Source organism: Dromaius novaehollandiae, chromosome W (assembly GCF_036370855.1).
Source record: "Dromaius novaehollandiae isolate bDroNov1 chromosome W, bDroNov1.hap1, whole genome shotgun sequence".
In the NCBI taxonomy this organism is placed as follows: domain Eukaryota; kingdom Metazoa; phylum Chordata; class Aves; order Casuariiformes; family Dromaiidae; genus Dromaius; species Dromaius novaehollandiae.
The window spans coordinates 2,430,918-2,441,498 of NC_088130.1; the positions used below are offsets into that span (position 1 = coordinate 2,430,918).

Below are 10,581 nucleotides of genomic sequence, written 5' to 3' on the forward strand. Positions count from 1 at the left end.
GGAGCAGCAAGTCTGTGCTCAGCAAGCTTCTGCCTTTTTACTTAGGGTGTTGTTTGTGAAGGGTTTGCATGCAAAACAACCACCAAAAGACAGTTTTACTCTGAACACTTGGAAGAACAGATTACACCAAGTTCCTCCCCCAGACATGTGCGTGCAGAATACCTGCCTCTAAAATGTAGGTGGAATCTGCACAGAGGCAGCTCAAATCAGAGTTTCCCCTAGCAGCAAGCATTATCTTTAGGGAGGGGCAGCCCTAAAAAACTTGTCTGGAAAGCACACGAGGCATGGGGAGGGGTTGCATGTTTCTGTTCAGGAGTTCCTGGACAAGTGATTGCAGCAAGTCCAACGTGTTTAGAAAGCTTCAGACTTACTGTGAATGTCCAGACTGTTGAAGCAGTACCAAAAGTTCAGGACTCTGGGCTTACTCTGTAGGAACTGTAGAGTCATCCCTAATGGATATGTCCTAGACTTTTGGATGTCCAGCAGCCCAGTTGCAGAAGTAACTGTCAAAGCTGGCAAGTCCTGGACAAATGTCCAACATCTTTAACTTCTACCCAGGTGAGACTTTCTGGGTAGAAAAAGTCTGGGTACATGAATAGCCTGTGCAGAAGAGAAATTCTCTGGACAGTCAAAGAAATTATAAGCAAGGTAGATGCAGTTCACTACCAAAAAGTTTTTTCAAGCATTTTCTGTCTTCCTATTAATTTGTGCTTTATTGTAACCCTGTGGAAAGGTTCTAGCAGGAACATCTTGGGAAGGAGAGAGCTATAGCATTTGTGCAACTGGAAATGTTGATGAGACAACCTGGGAAGAATGTGTATGGAGAAGTTCCGATGCATAGGAGAACTGGGGACTCCAAGGTTTTGATGTGGACTTAGAGGCAAAAATCTTGTTTTCCATTCAGCAGATAATGTGTAATATCTATCAGCTCTTGCAGGAGGATCACCTTAATTTGATGATGCAAGTATTAGAAGTACTCATGATAGATCTGCCCCAGCTTTCTGGGCTGGTTTTTTCCATTATGCAAAAGCTGTGTTTGTATTAGTATAGCAGTCAGACCCACCAGTGTGGGGATTACTATTGGTTTTTACATAATGGATTATCCAAGATTAAACGTTTTATTCAGGCACACGAGCAAAAATAACCAATTAGGGACTTTGCAGACTCGTTATTTAAAGGCAGCTGAAGGGCAATTCATGCAAAAACTCTCCTGCTGACTGCAGTCCAAAGACTGTAGCAGAGTAGTCTCAGGGACCTCCAGCATCTCTGTCCCAACAGGTAGGTGTCTCTTCAGCAGAGAGGAATCAGGTTAGAGTCTCCTGAAATAGGAAACTGAAGCTTGTGTGGCTGCAGTTGGGAACAGAATAGCTGCTTGGGTGTTTGGAAGCCTTGGGTTGGTAGCTCAGCTCAGTTTTAAATATTTGTGTTTTAACTTGGCATCAGAATAGATATTCAGGGATGAATACTCTGCAAGAATGTATAGGTAGGTGCTCTCTTTTCCCAAAGTGTTGGGAACAAGCATGCTGGGATATGGATGAGCTGGCATAGACTAGGAGATGAATACAACCTTGGCCAGCTTATGGCTGTGTTATAATGGCAGATCAAGCCTCCAGAGATTGAATATCATCTGTTAAGTTTGTATGGTAAATGATCTGACTGAGACTATTGTTAAAATGTATTTTGTCATTAGAGTAGACAGCTAGGAAATGCCTGATTGGGTGATGAAAACTGAACATAACACAGTTTTGCTGGTTTTAAAGAAAAATGGATAAGCACCATGAAATATTTAGAAACAATGTATTTCCAACCAACAAGGTTTTACCAGAGCTCATCAGAACATTACCTTTGTTGTCAAAACAAAAATTCAATGAATTTCTAATTTTATCAACTCTTACCAACCTTTTCCAGAGTCCGGCTTATTTATAATGTAAAAGTGATGTGAATTGCAGTATTGCAAATGGCAAGCAAAATACTCTGGCAAAGTAATTGCCACTGGTGGTCAGGGATACAAATCTGACTGGATTCAGGCATAGCAGTGATCCAGGTTTTTCAGTGAAATAGTACTGTGCTCAGCATGGAATGAAACTAGTTTTAAAATGGGGGGAATTAATTTGTAGGCACAGCACTAACTATTGATATGTGCTACATGAAATAAGACTCCGCATGTTTGCTTTTGTCTTGCAGAATGAAATACGCACAGTATGTTTTCCTGGCATTGCTCTTCTCCACTGTCGAATATAGCCTAGCTCAGACCTGTACAGTGGAGTCTTTCTCTGTGAAAGACAATTTTGATCCAAAGAGGGTAATTATGGCTACTTCATCTGCTAAACACAATATACCAGGAGAAGCATCACTATATAAACTAGTTTTCCAGTGTATAGAATGTATTAATCTAAAAGGGTTCCTCACTAGGAAGTTAACTTTTTATATATACTGTCTCTCAAACACTGTTTCTATAGTTTGCTCTTTTTTGCTAGTGTTTAACCTGCTGGACATTATGGTCACACTGGCCACAGAAATGTTGGGGATGCTAGACTATTATAATTGGCATAATCTTCTGTTAGCTCGAGTTTGGTATGGCTCTGTTTTGGGCAGTTCCATGAATGAAACACTTTTTAGATCCCTAATAGAAGGAAAGCTCAAACAAGTACCCTGGAAGATTTACATCCACTGCTGTCCATTCTTGGGAGTCAGGTCAACCCAAACTTTTAACTAAGCTGGGTGTCCTAAGCACAGACTGTCTTAAGTTCTAAATAGGGTGTCTCATTTGTCTGCCTCTGAACAGAAAACCAGGGCTAACTGTTTTAGAATGGTTCAGAATGATGTGCCAGTACCTGTTTTGACTGGTTGTCTACAAAACATGCTACCATATCACTTCCAGCCACAACCAGAATTTGTGGTGTTCCAGAACTTTTTTCCTACAAAATTAGACTTGCTGAAAATAAGCACATTTCTGGGGAAAGTGATTTGATAACCTTAGTGTTTTAATAAATCAGTGTTATGCTCAGCCTCATGTATTTGAGGGTTACAAACGCCATCTCAATCTTCCTTAAGCATGTAACTTCCAGACAGATTTCATCGCTTTAGCTGAAGAGTTCAATTGATGAGAGCTATGTTCTGCTTCCCCCATTATTTCTACTGATAAAGGTAACTTCTGAAGCTCTCCCAGTCATGCAATGACTTGCTTGTACCCTATTTTCATTTTAGCAGATATTGGTTTTAAATTTTCAAGGTCACTTTTTTTTTCTAGGAATTTTATTCTTGTTCTTAATCTCATTTTAGTTCCCCTTGCAGCTAGTCACCCTAACACACTCTTCTTTGTCATGGGCATAATCTGCTTCTCTGTGTAGACACTTTACACCATTAAAGATCATGAGCACAAGCTCAACTTTAGCCTGTCAGCAACAATAGGGGAAACTGGCTAGTGGCTCCAGACATTTTGATAATGGCTTTGTGGCTATGATTTGGTCTCCTCGTCACCATCCTCCACAAAGAAACCAAGGCCTAAATGGGAATAGCAACTGGCCTGATTCACAGCAGTGGCTCTTGAGTTATGGGTGAGGCATTTCAGGATGGCATTTCAGAGCAGCTTGCAGCGTTGGGCTACCACTCCATGAATGTCTCAAGTGCTAAAGTGTAAATGCATACAGAAGCTCAGACTTCCTAGAACCATTCTGCTTAGTGCCTCAGAAAAGAACATACAGGTGAGTTTGTTGAACTGTATAGCAAAACCTGTGTGGTACATACCCACCCAAACTCAGACTTTCACCATAGGCCAGGTGGTGACTAGTTAGTCTTCTGCCAGTCTTCCAGTGATGATTAATCCAGACATGAATAATCTTTCATTTTAGTATGCAGGGAAATGGTATGCCCTAGCCAAGAAGGATCCAGAAGGTCTTTTCCTTCAGGACAATATCTCCGCTGAATACACTGTTGAGGAAGATGGCACAATGACAGCATCTTCCAAAGGCCGAGTGAAGCTTTTTGGGTAAGTGTGTGCCTAACTTCTAATTCTAGCTGATGACATGATATACTAAAGAGATGGTGTGAATGGTAATCTGTCCTGAGCATACAACATGACTGAGTTGTCTTTATCAAGAAGAGAAGCTCAATAAAATTAATACATTAGAAGCCAAAGGTGATTGAGTCCTGAGCTAGTTCTCAGCCTGGTTCTGGTCTAGGCCCATCACAAAGCTACTGTAAAATTGCCAGTTCAATGATAAAGTCAAATCTTTAATGATAGACTGGTAAAGCAAATAAATTGGAATAAAAAGAGAGGAGCCAGTGTAGCCTGCAAGAAAGTGAGTAGCTCAACAGATTAGATTTCCTTAGAAGGTTTGAGGGAAGGAAATTAGTTTAAATGAGTGTTACATTAGTGAGTCTTTCAATGTGATATTGTTTAGACTTCCGTGGAAAATATTCAGTTAGCTCTTGGATACTTTCATGAGACCTGAATAGATAGAAGGCAGTTTAAGAGTTCCTTGGTGATGGCTACTATAAGGGATTGCAACATGTGAAGGGATTAAGTGGCTTTCAGGCTATAGAGAAGAAAAACTGAGACTTTCTACAGGCTAATACTAACTCTGTTGCTATTCAGTGTTAACTAACCAAAAATATTTAACTGGGTGAACAGTGGAGTAAAGCAGGCTATCCTGAACCTTAGGTTTAATAGCAAAGCTTTCTAGAATATTTTGAGACAAGGCCAAATGAAGCTGAACATGGCATGCAATGTGTGTGGGAAGAATAAACAAATGATAGTTGTGGCTTTCTGAATGGCCTCTTTAGAAATCATGCAGGATCTCAGTCTGTTTCCATGAATATGTAGTATGTAGTCAGGATAAAAAGTAAGATCACCCTGTATAGAAAAGGGAGTGAAGTTCCTTTCAGCAGTCCACAGAACTAGCCAATGCTAATCACAATGAGACAAAACACAGAACTGTTATTTAAAGTACATAGAATCATAGAATAATTTAGTTTGGAAGGAACCTCTGGAGGTCTCCAGTCCAACCTTCTGCTCAAAGCAGGGCCAACTAGATCCAGTTGCTCATGGCTTTGTCCAGTTGAGTTTTGAATATCTCCAAGGATGGAGATGTTCAGTTGCATTGAACCATAGCCTGGTATTTGCCTAAGCCCTGAATGAGGCTTTGGCTGGTACATTCATTTGAAGTGCACAAATTGCAGGGTTTTCTCTTCAATCCCATGGATCTCATTACAGGTTCTGGGTAATTTGTGCTGATATGGCTGCTCAGTACACGGTACCTGACCCAACCACTCCAGCAAAAATGTACATGACATACCAGGGCCTGGCTAGCTACCTGTCCAGTGGTGGTGAGTGAATTTCTTCATGCCCCCTGGGGTCAGTCTATAGTTTATGGCTGCCTAGACTTCTGTATTTCAGTATATGAGCCGTCAAAACAGCTGAGCTCAAATTGTTCCAAATGGAGACAAAGCATCCTTGGAGGTGGAAGCTTTTTCCAAGCAGTGCTTTTTATCTCCACAGAAGGGGTAGGATCCAGAGATTCCCCAGGGACCCTACCTGTCCACCAGTTTAGTTAACAGGGAAGATACAGCTTAGAGAGAGATGGCATTGCAAATAGGTTTTGTACAGCCAAGCACTGTGCTGAACCTAGCAAAGCAATTCTTCCTGGACTTCCAGCATTCCTCATAACTAGTGGGACATGACACATGGACCCAAATCTTCATCCCAGCAATAAGGCACTGATCCTGTCAGACAGGCATGACAGGAGTTTGCAGCACTACCTTAAGTCCCCCTCACAAAAATTCCATGTGCCACACCTCATTTATGGATCCTTCACACCGTGTAATTCTGTGGCGGTCTGATTCACGGACTCTGATGTGCTGGATCAGAATCAACTTTATTCAAGCAAGCAAGCCCTTTATATAAGCTCTAGCCCGGATCGGTACTTTCCCGAAGGTCATGTTCCCATCATCACTCCTTCTCATTCTGTGCGGCTACTACCTTATCTACATACTGCTATTTATTCCTCCCAAGGCTTTCGGCTCCTTAACTCTATCTTGTCCAATCCCTCGCTGTCTGCCCCTACATAATTCCTGCCTGAATCTCCCACAGCTGTTGGGTTGCCAGAGAGGCTAATTCTGGAAGCTGGGCAGGATTCAACCTGCTAGTGCATGACAAAGTACATTCCTTCAGTACTGGCAGATAAACCACACTAAAATCTACTCAGTTGAAGAACAAGGCTGGAAATACAAGCCATGTTTTACTGAGGCTATTCATGTAGGAAATATGATCTGCCTGCCCTTTGTCCCCACACACCCACCTAGACAGGAAATATAAAGGGATTTTGCCATGTAAAGCCTGAAGAGAGATGGTCCAGCTAACATCTCTAGTCACAAAAACCAAATGTGGAAATGCACTAAGCACAAATTCTGGCTGAACAAGAGTCTATCTTGTAGGTGATGGGGAAGATAGTGGATTCGGGGCACACCATGTTTGCCCCCATTCTTCACTTCACAGTGTAGACATAAGCTAAACAATCAGAGGTGACTTTCTGTCCTTTGGGAAGCTGTCCCTGCCATGTAAAGCCTCTGTCTACTAGATGAGCATGTGTATGCTTTTGCCCTATGTTTTCCACCATGGCAAACACATCTGATCTGATGTTTCAGGGGACAACTACTGGGTGATTGACACAGACTATGACAACTATGCTATTACCTATGCCTGCCGCAGTCTGAAAGAGGATGGCTCCTGTTATGATGGCTACTCCCTGATCTTCTCACGCAACCCTCATGGCCTTCCCCCAGCCATTCAGCGCATTGTCCGTCAGAAGCAGGAGGAAATCTGCATGTCTGGCCAGTTTCAGTCTGTGCTGCAGTCAGGTACTTTGAGTTACTTAACAAATACATTGGAGTGATTGTATTGGCAGCTTGTAGGACCAGGCAATTGTACCTGCTGTAAATGCAACAGAGCCATTGCAAACTAACTTTTACTCTTTTAGAAACATTTTTTGTAATGTCATATTTAATAAGAAAGTGGCTGCAAAGCAAAGTCTGTGGAAGGGAGAGTGAGCCAGATTTAGGGTGGTTCTGCAACCTTTATTTTCCCCTTATAGCAGTCCTGTGCTCTGAGGCTGGCACTCTACGAAAGGAAGAACATCTTTCTTATCCCAAAAGAATCACAGAATAATTTAGGTGGGAAGGGACCTCTGGAGGTTTCTGGTCTAGCCCCCTGCTCAAAGCAAGGCCAACTTAGAGCAGGTTGCTCAGGGCCTTGTCCAGTTGAGGTTTAAATATCTCAGTGGATGGAGATTCCACCTCTCTGGGCCCCTATTCCAGGTTTGACCACACTCACGGTGAAAAAGAGTTTTCCTTATATCAAGTCAAAATTTCCCATGTTGCAAGCTGTGTCCGTTGGCCCTCATCCTATAACTGTGCAAATCTGAGAAGTCTGGCTTCATCTTCTCTACATCCTCCCATTAGGTATTTGAAAACAGCAATAAGACCACCTGCACCCCCTCCCCCCATCCTTAGCCTTCTCTTCTTAAGGTTGAACAAATCCAGTTCTGTCAGGTTCTCCTCATGAGATACACACAAAGGCCTGGACAGGTATAAGATGGTTTTTCTGAACTTGGAAATGTCCGGCATGACCACCTGGATAACATTGCATTACCTTAACTCTGCGCACTGTTCCCTACAGGAAAAGCCAGCTTCAGTGTAGAACAAACTCATCTTTCTTAGCTGTCAGCATGATTTGAGCCTTAGACTTCCTGTGTAACAGAGACTGCAGAGACTGAGAGACTTTGAGCAGCAGTTCTGCCTGTGTCTGCTGGCAGTGGGAGTGAGCTGTTGCTCCACATAAGTGCAAATAGATCAACAGATCATTTTGTTGGGTCTCACAGCTGTTTTGAGAGGACCTTTGACTGGAGCTATGGAAGCTTATCTTCCAGCTCATCTGGTGTCCCTGAGATGAGGATATAAGTTTCTAGTGTTACACTGGAGGCAAGAACTCCACTTTTTTGGTAGCATGATCCCAGCTTGGCTCCCACACCCTCCACATGCACACCACCTTCGCTGGAGATGAGCTCTTAACTAAAGCAGGTTTGAGGACCTAGACTGGGGAATTCCCTCAGTAGCACGTGTTAGGGCCTAGTTGGACAGGAAGTAGCTGCTAAAAACCTCTGAATGGCATGTCATCGTGTGAGCCAGCCCTCAGCTACAGAGCACATATGGACATCCTGTAAGGTCATAGAGCTGGTAGAGGGATCCCTGCCCTTTGCCCTCTGTATTGCTTCCTGTAGCAGAGAGAGAGTAACTGGTTTGTGGGCTGAGTGCCTAGGTGTTAGAGTAAGCTAAAAACCCTTTGTGATTGGTGAAGGCTGACAGAACTAAAACCTGCCCAACAGGCACAGAACAATATAAACAGTCTCCTTGACTTACTCTTGTACTGTGGTTCAGGAGTACCCTGGGATGGCTGTAGCTGCAGTTTCACTGAGGACCAAAAATATTGTTAAAGCACTGGGTTGGCTTTGCAAATTTACTTTTTGCAAAAGTTGGCTTTTGCATGGGCTAAAGTTTACTTTCTCTTTCTTTACAGGGGCCTGCTAAAATACACTTCTGATTCTAACTTTAAGCACTGAAACCAGGCCTCTTGGTCTTGAAGTTGTCATTCACTTTAAATAAAAAGAAAATCATAGTTTAAAGTAGTGTTTTCTTCCTGAAAAACATGAAAATGTCATGTTTTTGTAACTTGCATGCAATACAATATTGATATCTGAATTTTCCAGGGAATACTTAATGTGGTATTTGTCAATAAATGATTAACAAAAATCAGCATTTGTATCTTAATTCCGAAGTTATAAAACCCTCTTGAACAATGACTCTGAGCTGAGATTGACAATGTGCTCCTCGCTGCTTGATAATATCTTACTATGCTATATTTCAGGTACATGTTAATGTCCAAAGATCTGCATTGAGTATTTCTAATCAAATTATGGAATGAGTATGATAAATAAATAAAACTGAATCAAGAATGTAACAAAGCAACTTGTTCTCTCAATAACTCTGGGCCATTGCTTTAACTGAGCTCCCACTTGTATGTCCTGTGGCCTTAAGGTAGTAATTTACTCCCCACTGCCATCCTCCAGCATTCAATAGCTGAGCAATACAGAGCTGATAGGTTTTGTGGCCAAGAATTTCACAGATACAGGGAACCAAAGGAATAGTACCTAGAAGATTCCTTGTAGGAAAAGGGAAATCTACATAAGCCTTTTTCATCCATGTATTTCCCATTCCTCATGAGACAATCACATTCACTTTGAATGGTTTCCTACGAATAAAACTATCAGTCCAGAAGCCCCTCAACACCAAATTGAATCCTGCAGTTTGTCAACAACACATTTTTTTTCAGGTCATAATTATTGGGGGTATAACGAAGACCAGACTGCATAGCCCCTGCCCCTGGGGCATTCACAAAGTATGTGGCATAATATTGGCACTGAGTGAAGAGCTTCAGAGTAGCAAGACCATAAGGCAGCTTCTGCAAGTTGCTTGCATAATCTATTATGTACTGCCAATCATTATCTACTGTATCTGTTTGAAGGGACATATAAAATGCTGAGTAAAGACTCTTCTCCAGGGTTACTAATAGTATCCCAGAGATACAGGGAGTGCTCTCAAGATAAGTTTGCTTTTCCCAAGATTCCCAGCCAGGATTCCTCAGCCTATCAGCCAGCAGAGAAGACTATTGGCAAAAAGTGTTACTTGCTTTCCCAGTCTAGAAAAGCTACCTTAAAGGAAAGTAAAATAAGTGTCAGCTACCATCTAAAGCTAAGGTCAGAAACAGAAGAGCAGCAGGAAATACAAAAGGAAAAGCATGTAGGTTAAGGCTATCAAGTGTTGTAAAAATATTAGCTTTTTGTGCTGGACTAAGTGCAAGGTTAGTTAGGCACCAATTCCCCTCCCCCTCCCCGAGGGAGTATCAAGGTGGAGTTCTGTGAACTTAGAGTTTGTATCACAATTGTTTAGACAACATTAAACCCTAGCTGAGGGACCCTGGCCTTAGGCCAAGAGATTCAGACCAATTTCCCTAGTTCTAGAGAACTGGGATTTTTAATGCCTACAGTTATTACTTAATATCTGTATAACTAGAACAGCTGGGAGTTCCAGCAAGCAGGAACTAGATGCTAATGTCCTTATAGTGCTTGGTGTAGTCTGTGTAGGAGAGCTTAGTGCTGAACTCTCTTCTCTGCCATACAAGCTTGTGCTGCCAGGACCAAAGGATGGGAGTGGTGACTCTAGGAGAATGTACCTCTCAGTTACATGTGCCCCAGTATGCTGGCTTGTCCTTGGACAGGTGGGAGAAAATGTTCCCTCAAGGATGGCAAGCAGCCCCTCATCATGTGATCTGGTGAGTCAATGGGTGCAGACTAATCAGCCCTGGTTCAGATGCTACTTGCCATCTTAGCTTAGATGAACCAAACTGACATTCCTGGCTTTAAGTGTGTCTATAGGTCCTAAGTCGTACTCTTCATCCTGCACAAACTTTCCACTAACAAAAGAAAATAGAAAGCCATTTACAAATGAGGAGGGCTGTTATTTGGTCCT

The 10,581-nt window shown here is 42.3% G+C and overlaps 1 protein-coding gene across 2 annotated transcripts; it reads left to right on the plus strand.

Moving 5' to 3' along the window:
* The first annotated feature begins 2,185 nt into the window (after positions 1-2,185).
* On the plus strand, positions 2,186-8,949 carry LOC135324173 (purpurin-like). Of its 2 annotated transcripts, XM_064499881.1 has the most exons (5): positions 2,186-2,302; positions 3,852-3,988; positions 5,216-5,328; positions 6,646-6,858; positions 8,573-8,949. In XM_064499881.1, exons 1-5 carry the CDS (start codon positions 2,186-2,188, stop codon positions 8,581-8,583), a joined length of 591 nt encoding a protein of 196 aa, XP_064355951.1. In that variant the 3' UTR covers positions 8,584-8,949. The 2 variants fall into 2 exon arrangements, with proteins under 2 accessions (XP_064355951.1, XP_064355950.1); XM_064499880.1 differs by having other exon boundaries at positions 6,646-8,949.
* The last annotated feature ends 1,632 nt before the right edge of the window (positions 8,950-10,581 follow it).